This window comes from Puma concolor, chromosome C1 (assembly GCF_028749965.1).
Source record: "Puma concolor isolate L17-30 chromosome C1, mPumCon1.1.hap2, whole genome shotgun sequence".
Taxonomy (NCBI): domain Eukaryota; kingdom Metazoa; phylum Chordata; class Mammalia; order Carnivora; family Felidae; genus Puma; species Puma concolor.
The window spans coordinates 221,823,371-221,846,619 of record NC_141674.1 but is presented as its reverse complement, the minus strand read 5'-3'; the positions used below and the strand labels follow the sequence as shown (position 1 = coordinate 221,846,619).

General features: G+C 52.9%; 1 protein-coding gene across 3 annotated transcripts in view; it reads left to right on the top strand.

The window, feature by feature from the left end:
• NDUFA10 (NADH:ubiquinone oxidoreductase subunit A10) overlaps positions 1–23,249 on the top strand; it is a 51,832-nt gene that overhangs the window by 14,467 nt on the left and 14,116 nt on the right. For 2 of the 3 annotated variants that reach the window (XM_025930677.2, XM_086720116.1), the window contains exons 7-9: positions 2,211–2,265; positions 4,056–4,141; positions 12,452–12,560. In XM_025930677.2, the coding sequence (XP_025786462.2) occupies positions 2,211–2,265; positions 4,056–4,141; positions 12,452–12,560 (250 nt within the window). The remainder of the gene's footprint in view (positions 1–2,210; positions 2,266–4,055; positions 4,142–12,451; positions 12,561–23,249) is intronic. The other variant, XM_086720117.1, reaches the window with a different exon arrangement.

The window sequence follows — 23,249 nt, the reverse complement described above, 5'->3', positions numbered from 1 at the left end:
GCCTGTGTTTTGTCTTCCTTACCTTGATTATGAAACGTGTCGGGAATGAGTTTGCACCGTGGCTTGGCTTCACGCGCTCGTGAGGAGGCCTTTACGCTGCTCTGTTTGTAAATGTTGCCGCGACTGCTGGTGTCACGGGAGACACGGGAGGCACAGCAGTTCCCGAGACGGGGGGGGGGGGGGGGGGCCCTGAGGGGGTCCGCCGGACGTGAGTTCGCTCCACAGGCCTTGAGGGTGTCTCCGAATCTCTGAGACCCTCGGCCACCCTCCTGGTTCAGCCTCCCTTCACGGGCCAGTGGGAACGAGGGGCGGGCATGACCCAACGGCAGGACCCTCTGCCATCTGTCGCTCTGTTACTGAGGCATTTGGCATGGGACGCTGCTCGTTGTAGACACGCGGAGAATAAATGTCCGGTGTGTGGAGTCACACGAAAGACGGAGATGTTAGGTTATGAAATCGGCTCTGTGAGCCGTTTTCCGTTGACCGTCTGGAGTTGCCAGTTCTGCACGGGCGGGGACCTTGTCTCTGTCACCGTGTATGCCCCACACGGTGCCTGCCGCCAGCGGGGACTTAAGAGGTGGGCTCAGTTACGTGTGTCGAAGGTACGTGTCACCGTGTTCCTGATGTCTCCCGCGTACGCTCGTGACAGCTAGGTCAAGGACGCCAGACCGTGTCGCCGTGTGAGGAAGAGCCGTGTTGTTCCCATGCCAGCCTCCCTCCCTTCCTCATCCAGGGGAGGTGACAACCTCTGTCTCCTACGCACTTGGTTTAATTTTGACTTGTGGGACTTGTCGAGGGAAAGGACTCCCCTCTGCGTGCCTTTCTCCTCGTAGTGACAGTGAGAGGCCGCGGGCCCCTGAGGAGGGGCTGCGTGCGTCAGGTTCTCCGCTTGGGGGCCGCTCTCCCTCCAGCCACAACGGCCAGTGCACCGAGGTTGTGTTTCTGGCTCTGTGGGGTCATTATCAACCTGCTTATGGTTTCTGACCGTTTCGCTCGTCTTTGTGGCGATACAGGAAACGCAGTGACCTCGTTGCAGCAAGAAACACTTATCTCGTTGGAGGACGTCTTGGAGTGCGCCATGCAGGCCTACCTGCAATTTCAGTGCTTGGGGAGTTTTTTCTTACACTTGGAATGAATGTGAGTCCACAGTAACGATACGAATACAGACGCCTTCCCTGCACTAACTCTGCTCATTACACCGGTGACCTGTGGAAGGTGGCCAGCAGTTGGCGACGTTCGATGCCGTTGTGGAGGGTCGCACGTGGATTTCAGTTTGAGCGTAGCTCGTATGTTCTTGGACTCTCTGTCAGCGGGAGGGTGCTGTGGTGTAGACGTCAAAAGAGAGAATGGCCTCGTTTATGCTGTGCAGATGATCCTTGGGAAGTAGCAGTCTGTCCTTGACATCCTGCTGTCCCCTTTGCTGGATGGGGGTGAGACATTGCCTGTGGTGACAGGCCGTCCAGTGGACCTCTGGTCTGGGCGGCCTTGCTGGCCTCTGGCCGGGGTTGGGGCGTCAGGTCTCCCACTGGCTGGTCTGGAGGTGGCGGTGGGGGCAGACTTCCCATCTGTGGCTTGTGGTGGTCCAGTCGTCTCCTGGTTGGGCAGCTGGCCGTCCAGGTGGCAGTCAACGTGGCGGGGGGATAGGCAGAAGTGCTGGAAACGTCTGGGATCCAGTTGTGGCTTTGCAGTGTCCAGACTCAGGCCAGGGACCCGGGGGAGTGAGCTGCTCTGCCCTGCTGCGGGCCTGGGCTGATAAAGGTTATCCGGAGGGCTGGTTTGTCTCCTAGATTCTAGCAGCTCAAGTAACCTGTCCTTCCTCCTCCACCACATGGCCACTCTCTGTGCCCATGCCTCAGTGAGGCCCCGGGCGCCTTCGTCCTGTCCTGTAGCGAAACCTGTGGAGGTGACCCATGGACCCCGTCCCCCTTTGCCACTGGTCCTGGCGCCTGTGGGGTGGGGGTAAGATCGTCAGAAGGGAAGTCAGGAGATGTACCCGCTGTCCAGCCTAGAGCACGTTTCTGCTGCTAGTGGGTCCTCCTTAGCCGTTCAGACCACGTGAGCCAGCACGTGCCCAGCGTATCACCCTACCCTGTTCAAAGAATGGGAGGTTTCAGTGTTTGTGGTGATAGTTTTTAACGTTACGTATTCATTTGTGCATTAACGTAAGCTTGGAAAATTTACGTTGAATTCCATCTTGTTTTTTCTTGCAGTGAGAAGTGTGAGGTTTTACAGTATAGTGCAAGGGAAGCTCAAGATGCGGAAAAGGTAAGAAATCGGCCGAAAGTTTGTGATTATTCTTAAATTTGTTTCATGTGTAGGGTTCTTATCAATCAGATAATCAGTTCAGCTGCCACCAGTCTTAGAAATGTCTATATTTCATAAGTTTTTTTTTTTTTTTTAACATTTTTTATTTATTTTTGGGACAGAGAGAGACAGAGCATGAACGGGGGAGGGGCAGAGAGAGAGGGAGACACAGAATCGGAAACAGGCTCCAGGCTCCGAGCCATCAGCCCAGAGCCTGACGCGGGGCTCAAACTCACAAACCGCGAGATCGTGACCTGGCTGAAGTCGGACGCTTAACCGACTGCGCCACCCAGGCGCCCCATCATAAGGTTTTTAAAAGAGGTACTGAGCCAGTGTATCTCTCCCCTGGTCATGAGATTTTGATTTTTATTTGAATAACTTAGTTTCTAGGATCTTAAAATTGTAGAAAATACATTAGTAAGTGCATTTTGTAAAATTCGAGTCAATCTCAATGCAATGAGAACTTAATGAGTAATAACCAAAAACAGTGGAAAAAAATAATGCAGGAACATTTGCCTTCCCAAATAACAAAAACATATTACAAAATGATGGTAATGAAAGCCATGTGGCGTTAACACAAGAATTGATAAATGGCTAAATGGAGCAGAGCAGAGAGTAGAGAAGCAGTTGCATGTGCGTGTGCACGTGCGTACGCGTGCATGTGAGACTTTGGCAAAGGCAGTGCCTTAAAGGAAAACAAAACGTGACGTAGAAGAAAATTATTATTTCTTAAATGGTGTTGAAGCAGTTGATCATCCATTAGGCAAAAAGAAGGTCCCATGTTTTAGAAGTTAATCATAAAATACTAAAAGGCAAAACAAAAGGTACAAAAATTCTGGAAGAACAGGTTTTATGGTTTGGGGCTGAGGTACAGGTGGTGACATCAGACAGTACTGTGGAGTTGACCACTGCAGAGACAACGGGCCCGGTTGGCTCTGGGCACGAGAGGAGGAGAGGGTTATGGAGTGAGGTCTTGTCCACGGAGAGGGGGACGCTCCCTTAGGGCCCGGGGCCGCATCCGAGTGCAGCGCCGGGCCAGCTCCAAGGACTGCACGTGGCCCACTCCGCTTGGACTGCCTGAGTTCTGTTGACTTTTGTCCCTGGGAGGCAGGTGTGTTTGTCGTAGGCGGTTTTACGCCTGGACGGACCCATCAGATGCCACGTGTTCGAGCAGAAGGTTGCATTTGCTCCTAAGACCGTGCCATGCTTTCAGTTTATAATTGGAAGTACCCAAATTCCTGAGACTCAAGAGAGGACCCTGGGTGTGGCGTGTTTTGGGGAAAAGTGCATCTGAAAAGGTCGCCCCTCTGGGAGATCAGAGTACAGACTGAGGGTTTGGAGGCTGGGGACACAGATTGTTGGATCTCTTCAGGAAATGGATTAATTTTCTTGTTCTTTTGTTGCTTCCAGTGGCCAGGTCTCGTCTTCTAGAACGAAGTCCCTGGGGCGGGAGAGTCTGTCATGATCACTGTTTCCCCCGTCTTGAGGCTTGTTTTGTCCCGCGCCTCGTCTCCCGGCCCGACGTGTCATTTCTGCGCCACCCACGTGTCAGTGGGCCGGGCGCGCACACTGAGGGTCAGCGCTCAGTCCCGTTTCTTCACCGAAGGCTGTCTGTCCAACTTCCTTTCTTTTTGACTTCCATGGGGATTTTTCCTGCTAGGTGTTTGTGGCTTGCAGTGTATTAAAACGTGACCTCATTTAAATTTCCAAAATGGGCCTCTGCGTCAGGCTTGGAATCGTTTGTGTCGTAGGTGGTGGAGGACATCGAGTACCTCAAGTGCGACAAGGGGCCGTGGCTGGAGCAGGATGACCGGACTCTTCACCACCTGCGGATGCTGTGAGTCCCACGCTGTTGGGGACCACCCAGACGGGGCGCGGGGCTGGGTCTTTGAGAATAGTCCACGGCCCGCGGTAGAAACTGACAGAACGTGAAGGAGTTCTGTTTCAAGTTAGATGTTAACTGTGCCACCAGGAACGAGGTGTATTTCCTTTTTCCTTCAAACAGGCTCTTCCGTCCCCGAGTCGGACAGTTAATTAATTGATTGCCAATATCAACTCGGCAGATCCTTTGCTGCTTCCGTGTGCCGAGCCCTGAGCCAGGTGTAGAGGAATTAGAATCAAATAGCAGTCTTGCTTTCATCTCCGGTGGGCACTTTGTCCTCCAGCTCCAGGCAGAGGATGGCGGGGACGCGGCCGCGCGTCCCGCTACCGCTCAGCTTGCCAGACAGCCCGACCCTCGCGGACACACAGCAGAGGGCCTCCTCCTGCTGGTGCCCTCGCGTCCTCAGGGGACCACTCCCTTCAGGTCAGGCCAGCTGTGTCAAGACCGCAGATGTCACGTGCGTGGAGCCGTTGTCACATTTCTGTGCCACGGCATGAGTTCCTCGGTCAGGGCCACTTGGTGCAGATGACCCTGTGAGTGCCCTGGGGCTGCTGTAGCGAGACACCACCCGCTGGGGGCGCTGCACACAACGGAGGCTGCTTCTCCCGGTTCTGGAGCCCGGAAGTCCAGAGTCCAGGTTGCTGCCAGGGCGCCCTCCTCTGCGGGTCCTAGGAAGACTCCTTCCCGCCCTTCAGCTTCTGGTGGCCTCCGGCCATCCTGGGCTTTCCTGGGCAGGTGTCTGCGTCACTCCCACCCTGCCTCTGTCTTCACGTGACGTTCCTCCCTGTGTGTCTGTGTCTTGCCTACATTTCTCTCTTCCTGTCAGTTCACCAGTCACGGGAGGAGGATCCGTGCCAGTGCCCTGGGATCACATGTTAACTTAATCTCTGCAAAGGCTCTTTGCAAATAAGATCACGCTCACAGGTTCCAAGTGGACATGAATTTGGGGGGGACACTATTCAACCCAGTACACCATGTGTTTTAAGGGTCCCTAAGCCCGACTGCACACTTGGAAACTCACTGGAAAGACTCAGGAGTCTCTGTATGGAGTTGTACTCACGGCCGGGGTCACAGGGAATTAGCAGGTGCACGGCTGGGCAGTGAGGAAGAACCATGGCCAATCTGGAGCTGTCCACGCCCCGGCTTTCGATGCTCCCTCCCTGCCATGAGGGACGTGCCAAAGGTGCTACTTTGTTCAGGAAAAGGCAGTAACACGTGGGCAGGATCTCTGCCCACAAAGCCCATTGGACATCAGTGCCCAGTGTTTTTTGGGGCACTGGCACCTTCTGCCTTAGCAACTACTCAAGGCCTGACCTCCAGGCAAAAGGCCCATGTAAACCCCATCGTACCTTGGTGCGTAGGGTTCAGTGCCCTGGCCTTGGGGCGCTGTTTGGAAACAGAGCTCCCAGGCATGCTCTGTTTATGACAGCAGAAGGGATTCCATGTGCACGTGAACTGGGCTTCTCACAGAAACGTCTCGGGCGGGAAGGCAAATCTGAACCCAGCAAGTGGAAGTTTCTTGTGAGGGCCACTGGCTGCCCTCCATGATGGAGGGACCCCACGTTACCGACTTCCCTGTTTTGTCCCCCAGGACGAGCTATGCTGGGGGCTCAGCACTGGCCTTGCTGTGGCACGCTGGGCACACACAGTGGCAGGGCCACATCAGTTTTGAGGAGCGCTGGTCTCAGTGTTGAGCCCACGCGTAGCACCCGTCTTGCCCCGGTGACCAGTCTGCCCATCGGACTTGCTCCCGCGGAGCTGGGCCCCGAGCGCCAGACCTTCCCGTGTGTGCGGGTAGTTTGCTGGGTTGCAGTTTCTTTTGTCTGATAGCTGGATGTAGCCCAGCGTCGGCACACGTGGAAGGGTGCCATCAGCTGTTCACATCCTGTGCTTGAGGTGGGATTACTTCTCGTTTGAAGCTACTGACTTAGGTATTACAAATAAGGTAACTTTTAATGGTTTTTGTTTTGTTTTTTCTTGTTTTGTGCTTCAGATGGAAAAAGTAGCAGCTCATGGGAAAGATCCCGTGGTTGTAGGGGTGGGGTTGACAGGGACAGGGAAGGAGGCTCCCCGGGGGAAGGCTGGGAGTGGCCACTGAAGGCGAGGCCTAGCGCTCCGTGGCGGTCCGTGCTCCTCACGTGGCTCAGGGTGAGCGGGGATGTGCCCTGGGCCTGTGGAAGCTCTCTGCCGGCCGCCCCGTCTTCATGGTGAGATGGGAAGTGGGCCAGTGGCCATGAGTGCCAGTGAGGGTGCGGGGCGCGGGGGGACACAATGGAGGTTTGAGGAGGGAGGAAATGTCTCAGCCTCGGTGTGGGGAAGACCGTTGGGAGGACCTGAGAGAAACGTGCTGTGCGCGGCTGGTGGGGCAGCGGCCCTGACACCGAGCGGAGAGAGGGCTTTCCCGGCTGCTGCGGCCGTCCCCGGGCTGTAGGACCCTGGGTTCCAACAGGGTCGGGGTCTGGGGGTGAGTGGGAGAGAGGGCAGGAGAGCCGGGAGCGTACAGAAGTGAATGAGGGTCGTGGTGAGAACTTTGACTCGGGTGATGAGGCAGGTGAAGAACACGGAAATGACCATCAGCCCCAGTGGGTCAGGGGTGGGAGCTACACCACTCACCATAGAGAGGGAGGAGGCCCAAGTCCAGGATCACCTGTGATTCCTGACCGCGGACGGCAGGCTGTAAATGTGTGAGCTCGTGTTTCTAAATACAAGTTACCTCGTATGTGTCTTTGTATTCTAGATTTTGACACCATAAGCACGTCCCTCTCTTAGTGAAAACTTAAAAATTTGATTTCTTGATGGCTGCTTGGGGATGCTGTTTGAACCCTTTGATGGAGATACAAGTCAGCGGTTGGCAAACTGTGGCCTGTGGACCAAATCCAGCCCTCAGCTGCCAAGAATCGTTCTTACATTTTTAAAGGATCGTGAGAGAAAACTGGTTTATGCTACAGAAACTCTTTGAAGCCCTCAGAGGCTGAAGTACTTACTGTCTGGGTTTACAAGTAAAGTCGGTCAGTTCCTGAGATGCTGCCCTGATCCACTTATTGTTTCTTTAATTTTGATTTTCGGGTTGCTTTGATCCCTTCCTGTTCGTAATCAGCAAGCACGTTGCACGTGTGTCTGTTCCACACCGGGTGTGAAGGCGGAGGGACCGGGTGAGGTCGTGTGAATACAGCTTACAGCTCTCTCTCGCAGAACCGTTCTCCAGAAAAGGCGAGCCAGGCTGCACGCTCGACCATCCCCCAGAGTCCCGGACGGACCGCGTAGTTCGAACAGACAGCAGACACTTGTGATTTTGACACCAGAGATGAGTGGTTGCTTTATTTTGCATTTTATGAACCCTGAACTTCAAACAGTTTGTATTTCGGGTGCCTGTTTGTTGTTGGTGAATTTTCTCTTAATGTTTATTGATCTTTTTAAAGAACCAGCTTTTTGTTTTCTTGAACTTCTCTGTTGTCTGCTTTCAGTCTGATTTCTGCTCTGGCCTTTATTATTCTTTTTTTACTCTGCTTCCTTCAAGGCTTCGGTCGTCTTTTCCCTGGTCTCCTGGGGCAGAGGCCTGGACGCTCGACTCCAGATCTCCCACGTGCACTTGGTGCTGGCAGCCTCCCTCTGCTGTGCCTGCACTTGTGGTCTGAGAACACACTGAATTCTGCGAAGGCCTTTTGTATGCTCAGGAACGTTCCTGTCTGGATTCGTGCTCCAGTCGAGTGTGAGCACAGTGTGGATGGAATGTTCTGGAGATGTCAGGGAGAACGGGCGGTTCATCCACATCCCCGTGGCTTCTCTGCCTGTGGGTCTGTGGGCCGGTGAGGGGTGACCAGGTCTGCGGCCACAGGAGTGCAGGGGCGGGGGGCGGAGGCGGGATGGGGGCCTCGGCAGGGTGCTCCCCTCTGCTCCCCACCACCCAGATGGCACCATTGGCACACGCCAGCACCTCCCGGCGCACCGTTGCTCTTCTTCCAGAGCAGGTGGTTGGTTGTCAGGGATATTTGTTGTGCGGATGAGAGTGGGGACTTTCAAGCTTTTATCTGGAGCTAAAAACTGCAGTCTCTGGTTTTGAAAACTCCGGTTGAGTTTCTGTGTCGAGATGGTTGTATATTCAGGTGTTTTTGTACATTTACCCCAACGAGGTCACTTGCCTCCTACGTCATTCGGGGCCTTGCTGGAAATGCAGTGTCCTTTCTCTCAGCCGCTGCCTGGTGTCTCCGTGTAGGTCTGAGGCCTCGAGGCGTGAGCCTGAATCGCAGTTACGGTGTCAGCACTGTGTCCGGACGGTGTTCCGGAAGCGCTTTCCGATTCCAGCGCACTCCTGCCTGGTGGGGGCCCTCCTTGCTGTACAGGGGTCTGGCCCGCCCCCCGAGGCGACCGGGGCGTGGATGGGCTGACGCGACCCCGCCCGCGGTCGTGTGCACAGACCGTGCTGCCTTCCCTCCGCCCGGTGGCTCAGGCTTGGATCCCGGTGAGGCCGTCACCTCTGCAGCCGGCATCCCGCTTGGACCCTCCTTCTCCTGGCCGGCTGCCTCGCCCCCGCCGTACCCTAAGGGACGTGCTAGGGTCTGCGCTGTCTCCAGTGGTTTCTCTCCCTGCCCTTTTCTCTTGTGACTCCTGCTGCCTTGGCGGTTTGCCCCTTCGTTCTTGATCTTCATGCTGTGCTTAGTTATTTCTTCCCACTGCTTGTCCGTGTGCACACGCCTAGCAGGTTAATTTTGATGAAAATGTCATCGTGACCCTGCATTCCTTTTCCTCAGAATCCTTCAGTGGCTTATCTGTGTCTTGTCATGAATCCACGTTTAGTTTCTGGGAATCAGTTCAGGGTCCTATTGACGTCCTTCTGCCTCTTCCTGAATCTGCGGTCCCCCCCACCGGCCTGGTAACTATCTACGAGTCCTAGCCTTCTTCTGAGCCTGGCTGTAGCCACCTTTTCCCCCACCCCTGAGTACCTTCTCTTAACTTCGAACTGTAACAGCCACGTGCTAGCTTGTGGATTTCTGTGTGATTCTTTTCAGCGTTGGCCACTGCTGGACACAGACGTGAAATACCACGTGAGGGCAGGTGGCTGTCCCGGTGTCCCCACCCCCTGTGGCTGGTGATGTGCTAGGGCCTTTTGACTTGTTCCACTGATAACAGTGTCATTTTCTTTTTAACTTCACTTACTTATTTTGAGAGAATGAGCAGGGGAGAGGCAGGAAGAGAATCCTAAGCAGGCTCCGCGCTGTCAGCACAGAGCCCGACGCAGGAGTTAACCAACCCCCTGAATTGTGAGATCATGACCTGAGCCAAAATCAAGAGTCGGATGCTTAACTGACTGAGCCGCCCAGGCGCCCCCACAGTGCCATTGTCTAAACGTTATCTGAAATGTGTGTTAATTTGATTCTAGACTGTGTCCAAAATTGATGTCTTAAGACCATAATTTTTGTAGTTATTTAGTTATGTTGTTATTGGAGCAGAGAAGGATTCAGTAATTCCCTTAAAGTTTACAGATGATAGCATTCAATTAACTGGTAAAATAAATTTCATTTCATTTATTTTACTAAAAATGGCCTGTCCTCTCCTCCCAGTTTATTGTCCCCTGCCCCTGACGCCCGGATATCTCATCACAGTGTACCACGGTAACTGTTTATTTTCATTTGAGCATCATTTCTTAATTTGGGGGACTCCAGTGAAAATTACGACCAATTTTCTAAGTTAAGTACCATAAACATGCCACTTAACCGGTTACACCCATTTTGTTTAGAACCTGACCAAATTACTGGTTTAGAGCATTTTTGTTCCACGCCAGTTACGGATGCTGGTGTACAATTACGTGTGTGTGTGCTTATGCCGAGGGACCGCCGCTGTCTTTTTCAACCTTGATGGCATTCTGTGTTCATGTGCGTGGTCTGTAACTTGTCGGCGCCTGCCTCTGCTGCTTTCATTCCCATGCTCGAGACCCTGGTCACCAGGCATGGTTCCATGTGTGCAGGGCCCTGCTTCCCCAGAGCCGGGGCCTTCCCGCCCCCCCAGTTTGCTTCCTCATGGAGACTTCTGTTTCCTGTGACTCTAGGAGAAGGTCCTCGTGGTAGGAAGTTTCAGTTACAGAGACTGTGGGGTATGAGTTTGGTATCAGAAGCGTAGCATTCAGACAGAACTTTGCGGTTTGGGAGGGACTAACCAGTACCCTTTGGACATGTTTTAGGAGCAAGGGGAGACATTCTGTTGATTGGGAAACAGTTCGAGTCGTAAAACATTATCTACGGTTCATTTTTTGTCTCTTTTCCTGCCTCACTCTTGTAGAGTACGTGGCATAGCATCTTGTGTTGTAAACCAGGCTCGGGTACGCTCTCGCTTCTTCGGGCACTTTGGCTCGTGATGTTAAGAGGTTATATTATCCTCAGCCAGTTTTTGAATTCTCTTCAATTAGACTAAGTGCTTTGTGAACAGAATGTTTTCTGTCTCCGCTTTTTGCTCCCTGGGTCATAAAAGGTTTCCCGTGCCTCACTTCTCTTCCATCTGGAGTGAATCTGTGGTTGATTGGAGGTTACGACTCCTGGCGTTTGGTGGAGAGAGACGTGACACCGTGGGCTCTTCGTAACGGGCCCCCTTTAAGCTCACGGCGACAAGTGGACAGGCGCTTAGCCACGTTTCAGTGAGAACAGCGGCAGTGGGTATTTTTTTTAATGTTCCAAACCAGTTGGAAGCGTGTTTACTCAAAGAGACACCGTTTTGGGGGCTTTCGTGTAAGCTCTCCTTCGGCCCGACGGAGCCTAGATGGCACTGTCGCTCTGTGTGCTGCGGACCAGCTCCCGGGCCAGGAAGGTCTTTCAGGGTTTCCAGAATGTTTCAGGTTTTTGGAACTTACTGAGAAAACCCAATCAAACTCCACCTTGATATCTGGTAGCATTTAAAAATACTAATTTCATTTTTAGTGTAAATTGTTTATTGTGAGGTCACTTTAAAAATTATCCTTGTAAAATAAAAAGTAAGAATAATTCCACTTGTGTGAAAAATAAAGAGATGTGTACTTGGGCGTTATCTGCACATGCTCACAAGGCCACACGTTCTGTGAGCAGCTCTCTGGGAGAGGTAAGAAATAGCTCTCCTCCGAGCGTGTCTGTTGTGGCCACTTACACGATCAGTGGATGTCCACGTAAATACACTTAGGAAGACTCCTCGGGTAATGTTTGCCATTGAGTCATTATTAGTCCGTGTCTGAGTGACACAGTTTGTACTGGTGACACTCAGGCGCTGCCTTTTCCCACTGTCCACGTCCAACCAGCCGCGGGTTCTCGGGGTGTGTGGTCCTCCACGGGGGAGGGCCTGGGGGCGCTGGGCTTGGGGTTCGAATTGGGTTGTTCTGGTGGTGGCGGTGTGCCCCGGGTGCCAGGGTGCCCAGGCCTTGGGTTTACATGGGCCTGGACTCTTTATCACAAAGTAGCTGAAAGCCAGATGCATTTGAAGAACTTCCATTTGGGCCATTACGAACAGAAACGTCTTCTGCCATTATAACTCATTAATGGGAAAGTGGTCATTTAAAATAATTATTTCCTTGTTTTGAGCCCTTCAGAAAGGAGACTTTATTTAAGTGTTTCTTCCTAAAAGCCCTCAAAATGCTTTTCGCCTTCAAGGACAGTGGTCATGTTCAGACTGAGTTTAATTTGAAATAAGCAGTTAAAACACAATGTAAATGTTTTCGCAAGACAAAATAGTGAAACAAGGAGCGTTAGACCTTTATAGGCAAGGGTGCACCTGGCCGTCCTGCGTGTGGCTCCCCACCACGTGCTCCGGACCTGCCCGTGGCCTTGCTCTCCTGGAGTCTCTCAGGCAGAGAAGGAGGACGCTGCGTGGTGAATTTGGGGGAACTGGACTTCCTTGCCACCTTTCCTTCGGGATTCACAAATTGTGCACGCTTTTAACAAGGGCACACTGCACGGCCCTGTTACAGATGGCGTTGGGTTTAGTGTTTTTCTTTGGGCCATTCCTGTGTCTAAAGCACACCGTGGCTCCTTTTATGTGTCTCCCACACCTCCTCCATTCCCGAAAGGCCGTCCCTCTGTGGCCTTTGAGCCTTTTGGAAGACTCTCCCTCAGGTTCTGAAGGTCATTTCAGAAGAGCAGGTGCACACAGACCACATGGTCTCTGAGGTGAAAGTTGGCTCCCAGAGGAATGCTGGGATGAATGGCGTTTATTTGCACGTGTGAATTTTGTAACATGGGTGTTTTGAAAAGCCTTACGGCTTGTGTCTTTATTTTACAGTTTAGCGTGATCTGTGTTTGTCTTATTTTGTAGGGTTCAGAATAAGCTGGAGGTGCTGAATTACACAACCATTCCCATCTATCTCCCAGAAATCACGATCGGAGCTCACCAGAGTGACCGCATCTTCCAGAAATTCACAGAGGTGAGATTTTGAACCAGGAGCGCTGGCTGCTGGGCCCCCACGACTGTACCAAGGTCACTTCTCCAGAGAGTGGCTTTTGTTGGTTTTTTTGCGTGTTGGTTTCAGTGAAAGAGCTTCCCTTCCCTTGAAGTAATTCTCCTCCCCTCCTCACTCCGTCCAGAGCCGGTGAGGCTCCTCGGACGGCCCCGGCCGTGGGCAGTGAGCCACCCTGGGGAGCGCGTGTGGCACGCGGCCTTCCTGGGCAGCAGTTTCTCTTGATGTGGAAACGTTGTCTCCTCTTTAGCCCTTGTCTACGTTTCTCCAGTGTCAGATTTCCCTTGGGGTACCGCCTCACTCCTCACGGGACACACGTGTCCGCGGAGGACGAAGGCGTGTTTGTGCAGGAGGCCCGCGGGGCGGGCGTGAGGCCGAGCTCGGGGGCTCCAACTGGGTTTGGGATCTTACCGCTTTCCATACCTTTGTAGTGAATCACTTGTTTTCAGAACGGTTTGGAGAATCGTTGGCAAAATCCCACGAACCTAGAGGACACTTAAACCAGTTGTGTTCTAGACGCCGGCGGGTGAGGGGAGCTTCCCCTGGGGATCCTGACATCGGATCGAGAATAAGAGCAGGATTGTGTCTCCACCCACTGTCACTGGGTTTGTTATTGGCAAATGTGTGAAATGATTGTATTCAAATTAGCTCTTCAGGCTAAGCAGCCAGCATTTAGCTCAGTTGAAATCTTAGGTATTTCTGCATCTCTAGAATGCTAGAATGCTAGCTAACCCTCGCACGGGTTTCAAAAAGTGGCCATTATTATGGGTAGAACCAACAGTCTGTTGAAATTTTGTATTGGAAAGAGAGAAGTAAGCTGTTCGCTAGGTCGGTGGCCTCAGGAACTAGAACTTGAGTTGGAACTGGCATCCCACTGCTCACTGTCTTACTTGGGATACTTGGTATTTTCTTTAAGTACTTTTGGTTGTTTTGAAAGTGAGTTTATTCAGTGAGATTTGGGGAAGTACGCAGTAAACCCACGCAGCTGTCACTCAGCAGTGCCCACGCTTAGTACGTTTGCACGTCTCTTCTGAGTGTCGTGGCACCTAAGTGCGAGTAGCTCTGGGGGGCCATGGGGGCCAGGCTGGCTCCTCCCTGCTGCCTCTGTCGTGGCTCTTGCACAGGTGGGAGAGCCCGTACTTGCTGGTGGCTCCGCTCTGCAGCTGATGGCTCTCCAGGTCCTGCGGAGCCCAGGGCACAGGCGGCCTCCTTTTGTTCCGTGTCCTCAAGACTCCCACCTTCCAGGCAGCCGGCGCTGTGCTCGGATTGGCACCGTGGCTTCCTTTCTATCTCCCTGGGTCCTCTCCCGTGTCGCCAGAGCTGCAGGTGTGCATGCAAAACCTGGCCCCGCCCCCTCGGCCCCTCCCCTCCGGCCCCGCCCCTCCGGCCCCGCCCTGGCTCCCCTTGCCTGGGACACGCTCCCTCTGGCTTCCAGGGAGCCTCGTCCCCCACTGGAGCCCCAAGGGTGTCCACCGTCTCCCGGGTGTCGTGTGCTGGTCCATACCACTGGCGCTGTGGGCTTGAAGGGGGTGCACGCACAGGAAATTTAAAACCTGGGTATTAAGTTATCTAGTGAGAAATTTTTGCCCTTTTAAATTTTTAAAAAAATTCATCTGATTGTGTGAGCGTGTTGATTACTGATAACACGTCTGTAACATTTCTGTTACTTTTGACGACCTCACTTTAAAAAAATTTTTTTTCATTTTTTTTTTTTTTAACGTTTTTATTTTATTTTTGAGAGAGAAACAAAGCGCTAGTGGGGTTAGGGCAGAGAGAGAGAGGACACAGACTCAGAAGCAGCTCCAGGCTCTGAGCTGTCGGCACAGAACCCGACGTGGGGCTCGAATTCACGAACCGGGAGATCGTGACCTGAGCCGAAGTCGGACACTTAATCGCCTGAGCCGCCCAGCTGCCCCTTGATGACCTCACTTTTAAACAAGAAAGCAGTGGGCCGCAGGCTCAGAGATTTTGCAGTCACTGATACGTGGGTAGAATTTAGCAATAAGCCCTTTTTTATAGTTTCCTGTTGTGCTCTCTCGTTTATGGTGGGTGGTACTGGCTTTCCACTTGAATTACCGATACAAGTAAACTCTTTAAACTTACTGTGACAAAGGGCATTCAGTTTTTCTAAACGTAAGCAATAGATTGGGCACACAGCTGTGGCTGGAGCAGGGCAGGGGCCTCCGGTGAGCTGCGTGGCTGTGCCGCGCTCTGTTGGCTTAACGTTCCGTAGGCGTCAGGCGTTTTCACCTCGTCCTCCCGCACGTTCACTGCCTTTGGTCATCAGTTCAGTTATCCAGTCCACCGCGTGCTTTCCGGGTATGTGCGGGGGACCATCGCGGTGCACGGGATGGGCAAGAGCCCCTGCCCTCGTGGAGCTGACGTCAGGGTGGAAGGACCTAGAAAGTAAAACTGAGAGTTTGTTAAATGGTGGCAGATGCTGTGTAGAAACCTGAGTTCCCAGAAGAGGGCAGGGCAGAGCCTTGCCAGGTGGCGGCTGGATTTGGAAAGCCTGGGTCTTGCTCCCAGAGGCCACACTGAGAAGGTGGCCTATGAGCGGAGAGGAGCAGGGGTGGGTGCTGGGGGAAAGGCCCGGGAGGGGAGACGGGCAGATGCAGAGGTGAGGCTCAGTGCTTCCGGCACGGTGCCGAGGCTGGAGCAGGGGCAGGGAGGGGGAAGTGGTAAAGAGACGGGGGAGGCCAAAGAGAGGCCTCCTGGGCCAGTGGAAGAAGGTGCAGGAGGAAAATTGCATATTTTGTAATGGGAATATGGTGGTGTCGGATTTGAGAGTAGATTGAGTAGGGGTATGGACGGAAGCAGGGAGGCTAGTTAGGAGACTTAATAGGAAGGTAGACGGAGAGGTAGCATTAGCTCAGACCAGGGTGGTCCTCGCACGGGTTTCAAAAAGTGGCCATTATTATGGGTAGAACCAACAGTCTGTTGAAATTTTGTATTGGAAAGAGAGAAGTAAGCTGTTCGCTAGGTCGGTGGCCTCAGGAACTAGAACTTGAGTTGGAACTGGCAGATGTTGGCAAAACAGAGACACAGGTTTCCGTGAAGGATGAAGGATTTGTCGTTGGGGGTGTTTGAGATGCTTACGATCCCCATGAAGAGATGCTGAATGGGTTGCGTGCAGTGAGTTTGCAGTTTGCAAGTAAGTGGGACTTGTAAGTACACGTTTAGGGGTGGTCAGCGTGTGGTTGACGTTTGGAGTCGTGGAGCTAGTGGAGCTCACAGGTGGTGAGCACAGGTAGAGGAAGAGAGTGAGGTCAAGGGGTTGAGGGGGCAGCAGAAAACCAAACTTCATCACCGTTTTCACGGAGTGTACGTTGAGTATGTGTTTTATTCCGTTAGTTATTCTTACAAGTGGGGATTGGTAGTGCCTGTAGGAATTTTTCTGTTGATACACGTCTGTTAACAAAGTGTAGCTTTGGGGCGCCTGGGTGGCTCCATTGGTGGAGCGTCCGTCTCTTGATTTAGGCTCAGGTCATGATGTCACGGTCATGAGCGTGGAGCCTGCTTAAGATTCTCCCTCTGCTCCTTTAGCACTTGCGTTCACTCTTTCTCTCTCTCTCTTAAAAAATAAAAATAATAAAGTATAGCTTTATGTATGTTTCCTTGTGTAAGTGAGAAACAGCTGGATTATCCCAGCAAAGCAGGACTGGCATCCAGAACACATGAGACTCTCGTCATCCCGTGTGGGGAGTGGGCAGGGCAGTGCCCCGCTGTGGAGCATGGGTGGACCCCTCTGCCGTGCCATGGATGGGGCGGGGGGTGTCCTTGCGGTGGATGGGACCCCTGAGTGGCTTCGCTCACCACTGTGGTGAGACGCTGCTCAAGGCAAGGAGGCTTCTGGTTGACCCGCGGCCCCAGCCTTTGTAATGACAGTTGTGGGCAACACTTAAAAGTCCCAGCGTGGGAAAAGAAAAAGGAAAATGCGTGCCAGCAGGTAACGGCAGCGTCACTTCTTTCTCACCTTTATGCCACCTGTTTCCCCTTGGCTTGATGGGCTGGATGGATCTCTGGTTCATGGGCAAGTAGGCGCTGTGACAGTGGCTGATGTTTCTGACATCAGTAATTCACCAGTAGGGGTTATGCTGCTGTGGGTTAGCGGTAGATATTCTCCCTTAGGAGCTGAAGGAAGTTCCATTTGACTAGTAGTTGAATTTCCGTCCTGTGTGGGTGTCGAGTCTGATCACGTGTGTCTGCCCCAGACGATGCTTTTCTCCTTTTTTTGTTCGCGAGCTCAATCTTACCCGTTGATTTTCTAGTGGGACACAGATCTCGGTCTGGTGGAATCAGTCCCCCTGTTGTGTGTATTAACCTCTTCATCTGGAGCTGAACCCAACTCACGTACTTGATTTAGGACTTTTGTACCTGTGTTCCTGAGAGATTGTAGTTTTCTTGTGATGATCGTCCTCAGGTGTTGTCGGGGTCACACTGACACATGACACGGAGTTGAGGCGGCACCTTCACTTTTTGTTCTCTGCAAGAGTTTGCAGAAGGGGCACGTCACGGCTTCCTTTAGCATGTGCATGGGTTGACTGGTGGGGCTCTGTTGGAAAATTCCCGATTTTGGCTTCAGTCGCTTTGATAGACACGGAATATTCAGTATCTTGTCCCTTCTTGGGTTCGGTTTTGGAAGTTGTATTTATCACAGAATTGGCCCCCAATTCATTTAGATTTCCTAATTTCTTGGTGTGAAGTTGTTTACAATGTTCTGTTTTATGCTTTTAACTCGAGTGGGCTGGAGGTTGACCGCCATCCCCGTCCTCAGCCCTGTGGCCAGTCCTGGTGTCTCTCTCCTCCTCTGCTCTTGGAAGGAGCTCAGGATCCAAGGAACGGTTTGTTTGGTATCGTCCGTTATACAGTCTGGTTCGCTGATTTTATTCTCTTTTATTTGCTGCCTCTCAAACTTTTTACAATGAACAGATGGATCATTGATTTTTCAGCCTGTCTTGCTCTTGAACAGGTATGTGTAAGGCTGGACACGTTGCCCCCAGACCTGGCTTAATTTGAGCTCTTAAGTCTCTGTGTTGGGTTTTCCCTGTCATTAACTCAGAATGTTTTCGGATTTTAATCTGACTTCTGTGTACACCAGTAACTCATTTGAGTTCTACTGGATCATTTAAAAGCAGTTGAGATCTTTCTAACTATCTTTTTGTTCCTGATTTCTGGCTTAATTCCACTGTAATCCAAAACATACTTTTTATCATTCTGATCCTTGGATGTGACTGAGGCTCACTTTTCGGCCCAGCATTTGGTCAATCTGGTGACGTTTCGCAGTCCCGGAGGAGAGTGCCCCTTCCCCGTGCTGTGCGCGGCGTCCCGCTGGCATCCCGCGGTGACGTGTGTCACGGCAGGACTTGTGTCGCTGTCCTCCGTGCTGGTGTGCCGTGCGAGGTGCGTGGAAGTGTGCCCCTGTTGGCGAGGCGTCACGTCTGTCGGACCTAGGGTTGCGTCTCACGCGCTCCGAGCCTGTGTCGTCACGCGTCCCCCGTGTTGTGTGCTTGTCGCTCTCTGTGCGGATCCACGATGGTGCCTCGCGCCTGGAAACGCGTGTGCTTCAGCCCGTGCGGTCCATGCGCGGAAGGTGTACCCGCTCGCGTCTCGTGCCGCCTGCCGTGTCTGAGGGGCGCCTCTCACTTGGGGTTTTGTGTGTTTCTTACCTGCTTTTGATTTTTTTCCTTTCTTGCCTTCTTTCGGATTCAGGGTTTTGTTTGTTTTCATTCCATTTCCTCCCTCTGTTTGCTTCCTGGCTCTCATTCTCTTAGCTGTTAGTAGCCAGCCTGGTGGCGAAGTATGTGTCCTTGACTCAGTGGGGTCCACGGTGAACTAGACCGCATGGCCGGGACGGGGGCCCTGGGGCTCTTCCTCCCTTTGCCCGGCCCTTGGCTCTCCTGCCGCTGTCATCCTCTGTCCGACTGCCCGCTCATCGGTGCGCCGTCAGCCCCCGCGACGCTCCGGTCACCGCTTTCTGTGGCCGGCGCTCCCGCGGGTCTGCCCAGGGCCCCGCTCTCCGTGCTCTCGCTGCGTGTCCTTGTCCTGCCTGAAGAATCGTGGCTGACAGAAAATCTTCTCGCTGAGTTTAAAATGGTCTTTATGATCTTCGTTTTATCTCCCCTCTCATTTCGGGATGTGTTGAACTTCCAGAAATAGCAGGAATAGAAAACTAACTCGCGCTGAACCAGTGCGCGTGCTCCACCCGACGGCGTCTTGGCTGCAAACGCTTCGCGCAGAGATTTCCAGTGTGGTCCCTGCACCAGCATCGCTGGCTCTCCTTAGGAATGCAGGTTCTCGGGCCCCATGCCGGGCCTACTGGACGGGGCTTCTGGGGGCACGGCCCAGGAATCTGCTGTAAGGACAGAACCGTGGCTTTGGCGTGTAATTCTTGCAAACGAGGACGTACTCCTTCACAACCAGCGTGCCTCTCTCCACACCAGGAGGTGAGCGCTCGCGTCTTTCCGCCTCTGACGCAGAGACCCCTTTGAGGGTAACCGTTGTGCCTCTGAGAGCGATGCTCTTGCGAGCGGAAAGACCCGGTGCAGGCTCATGGCCTGCATGTGATTAGGGCGTGAATCGGATCCGTTCCTCAGGCTTTCTGGGACCCTTTTTGAGGTGACGGGACAGGCGGTTTTTGCATGCCCCTCCGTTTGGTTTCCCCGGAACCAGGTTTCAGTTGTGTGCCTTCTTGTAGGGACGTCCCAGGATTCGTCACGTCTTCTCAGACGGCGCAGTTCCCGTGGGCCCCCTCCCCACGTACGTCGACTTTGATCACTTGGCGGAGATGATGTGTTCACTGTCAGTCTCTTACTCCCTGTAACTTATGTAAATGTTTTCCGGGAAAGTACTTTGAAGCTTCGTAAACGTCCATTTTGTCATCAGACTCTCACCCAGTGGCTCTAACATCCGCCAATTTCCGTGGCTCAGTTACTAACATGACGGTTGCCAAATGGTCACCTGCTAATGCTGTCACTCTTCCTCCAGCGCTGGTTAGCGCTCCACTGTGTGCGAGTGCTTTCTCCTGTCCCTGTGCACTCACTTATTTGGCTGTGCCACAGGGGACACAGGCTGGGGGGGCTCCCGGGACCCCCGTGTTCGCCCGCATGCCTGTGCTTCACTCTCCTCCCGTCCCGGGTGCCGGCGACTCTGGGCCCCTAGCAGCCCTGCGGGGTCCGTCCTCCTCGCCCCCCACTCGTAGGTCCTCACGGAGCAAGGAGCTGGGCTCTCGCGGCTTCGGTCTCTGTGCTTCCCGAGCTGACCATTGTGTGTGACCGGTGTCCTGCCATGCCTGTCTGCCGCCTTCACCACTGACGTCCCCAGCCCCCGCCGGTGCCCCCGCCACGCACATCTCCACTCTGGTCTCTGCTTGGCTCGAGGTTCCTGACGTTGTCTGGAAAAGGTCTGCTGGTGCGTCTTCGGTGTGGCCTGTGCCCCACTCCCTGTCTGCCCCCTTCTGGGGCCCCAGTTAGCCCCGTGGGCCTTTTCCACACGTTCCGTGCCCTCGCACTCTTCTCTGTTTTCCGCACCCTGGTTTCTCTAGGAGCCTGGGTGTGTTCTTCTTGTCCGTCCCCCCAGTTACTAGTCTTTTCAGCTCTTCCCAGCCTGCCTCTAAACCTGCATTTCCTGTTTGTGTTTTTAATTTTAATCGTAGTCCTTCTTGACTCTAGAATTTCCATTTTTTTAATTTCAAGGTATTTGCTGAAATCATTTTGTTATCTGATTTCTTGAACATACCAGGTAACTGCACTACCTGCACCTGTTTTAGATCTGTCTACACTGCCTGGTTCTCTCCGTCCCTTCGTTTTCCTGTTTTAGATCTGTCTACACTGCCTGGTTCTCTCCGTCCTTTCATTTTTGGTCGTTCAGTCTTATTTTTGGTGTGCCTTGTTTTTTCTTTACGTTCCAGCCATCAAAGATAGCGCAAAGCTCTGGTGGTGTTCCCTTACTCTGGAGAGGACGTAGGTGTTGTCCCCTGGCACCTAAAGTAGGGCCGGGTCCCCGAGTCCATTGAGAAACCGCCAGTTGGTGCTGCGCTTAGGCTTGTGAGGGTCTGCTGTGTTCCCCCTTTGCCCTTGCTGATGGGAGTGCGTTCAGTGGGGCCCTTGCTCTGTGGTGGGTCCTGACCCACCGTACTGTGCCCACCGTCGCCTCCCCTGGTGCCCTCAGCTTCCCAGCAACCGCCTTTGAGAGCAGGCGAGCCCTGGGAGGGAGGCGTGTGGAGACCAGGCAACTCGCCTTTTCCCCTTTCTTCGCTGGGACCTGGAGCCTCCCCACCTTGGTGCCTTCGCTCAGGTGTTTCCCTCATGTTGCCTGTCTCTCCTGGTGGCTCAGGAGGGGCATGTTGTCCTCACTGGTCCACCGGGAGCTGGATGTGACAGCCATTTTAACCAGAGACATGGTGGCGGTATCTGGCAGTTTTTTATCGTTATTGTGTTTTGCGTGTTATTTAATTTGTGAGTATTAAGAGAATCTACTATATTGGACTTATAGTTTTAATGGGTTTTTTAATGTTTATTTTGAGAGAGAGAGAAAGAGAGCGTGAGCAGGGGAGGGACAGAGAGAGAGGGAGACACAGAATCTGAAGCACGTTCCAGGCTCTGAGCTGTCAGCACAGAGCCTGACGCGGGGCTCGAACCCACAAACCGTGAGATCATGATCTGAGCCAAAGTCAGACGCTTAAACGACTGAGCTGCCCAGGAGCCCCAGACTTACGATACTAATTAAATGTTGAGAAATGCTGGACGTTTTAATTGATTTTTAAAGTTTGTAAGCATTTTAAAAAATAACTCCATTTTTTAGAACAGTTTTAGATTTACAGAAACATCGTGGGGGCGCGGGGGAGTTCTCACGCACCCGCCCCCAGTTTCCCGTGCTAACGTCATGTTCGCGAGGCATGTTGTCACGGTGCATCAGCCAGCACTCGTACCTCCATACCTTCCTCGATTTCCTCACTTCTTCCCTAATGCCACGTTCCTGTTCCAGGATCCCATCCAGGACACCGTGTGACAGTAAGTTGCCATGTCTCCAAAAGCTCCATTTGGCCGTGACGGTGGGTCAGATCTCCGTTAGTCCTTGTGACGGTTCCGAGGAGGACCGGTCAGGTGTGTCTGCCTTTTTTCTCAGGGTGAGCCGGTGTTTGTGTTCTGGGGGAGAGAGCCTGCAGAGGCGAAGCACCGGTTCCATCCCTTCACGGATCGTAAACCTGCCTCCTCCCTGCTGGTGTCGGCCTTGACCCCCTAGCTGAGGCCACGCAGATGCACACACTCCCTTTCTACGGTCTCCATGCACACCGCACGCTTTACATCTGTCCACTGAGTAGGAATCGCGTGAACATTTAGAGGGATCCTGATGTTTTTGAAGGAAATTCAGTTGCTTGATATTAAAGCAGTGATCAGTTTGGGCACCTGGGGGGCTCAGTCGGTTAAGAGTCCGACTCTTGATCTCAGTTCAGGTCTTGATCTCAGGGTCACGAGTTCAAGCCCCGTGCTGGGCTTCCACACTGGGTGTGAGCCTACTTAAAAAAACAAAACACAAAACAAACGATGGATTGAATTTAGATAGAACGTAAATACCAGTAACTGTTGTCCTCGTTGGCAGAGTACTTCGTCTGGACGTTGAAGACATGGGCATCAGTTCTTCCCAGGTGTCCCTTGGACAGCACATGGCGGGGCATCTGGGGAGGAGCGGCAAAGCCCCTGCTGCTGATTTCTCCCGCAGCTGTTGTAGGACTGGAGAGATTTGTGGTTCCAGGAGGGGTCCCTGGCCAGGCTGCAGAACTGCTTTCTAGAAATGCCTGAGGGAGCAGCAGGTGAGGCCGGTCCTCCCCGGGACACCTGAGGCACCGCGTGGTCTGCTGCCTGGAGGACAGCAGGGTGGGGACGCATGAGAATTGTTTCCTTCAAGAGGAGGAACTGCTTGGTGTCAGAGCCGGGGGCGTCCTGTGGCCACGTATGTCCTGGGACACGTGAGTTGCTGGGGTGGGGGCCGTTGCACGGGAGGACCCTCAGAAGCCCACCACCCTGTCGGCCAGTTTCTCATTTTCCAGGGAAAACTAGTTTCAGTGTTGAAAATGTGTTTCGGCCAAAGTGCCTCGACGGCATGACAAGTTTGTATGATTCTGATTCAGGTAGTAAAGGTGATGAAGTTACCAAGGTCACAATCCTGGTTTCGTGAGGACCTCGCAAAGTGTGTGCCCTGTGCTTGTAGAGACGTGAGGAGCCGGAGGAGGGCCGAGCTCTGCGTGTTGCAGCCCCAGTACACGCTGCGCGTATTTCACGCCAGACCCTGAACTTGCTGGGGCTTGTGGTAGGAGGTTATTAGAAGCAGGAACAGGGCGCCGACCTTTTGTTTTTAGTTAAGTGCTGTGGTCCCCTCTCCCTCTGAGGGTCCTTCTTCTCTTCCTGTCTGTGCTGTTCTGGGTCTGTGTTTAAGTCTCTTTTTCCTTCTGCCAGCGCTTTCTGAATCTCATTGACAGGATGTTATTTCTTGCTTATGGTTTCATTGGCTTCTCTTTCTCGAAGCATCTCAAATATATAGTTCCTTGTATTCTGCACGTGGTAACGTCAGGTCTGGAAGAGCGTCAGACTTGGTCATTTCTCGTGTCCTCTGATTCTGACCCTTGGTGGCTTATTCCCTTCTGTGTTTGGAGACTTT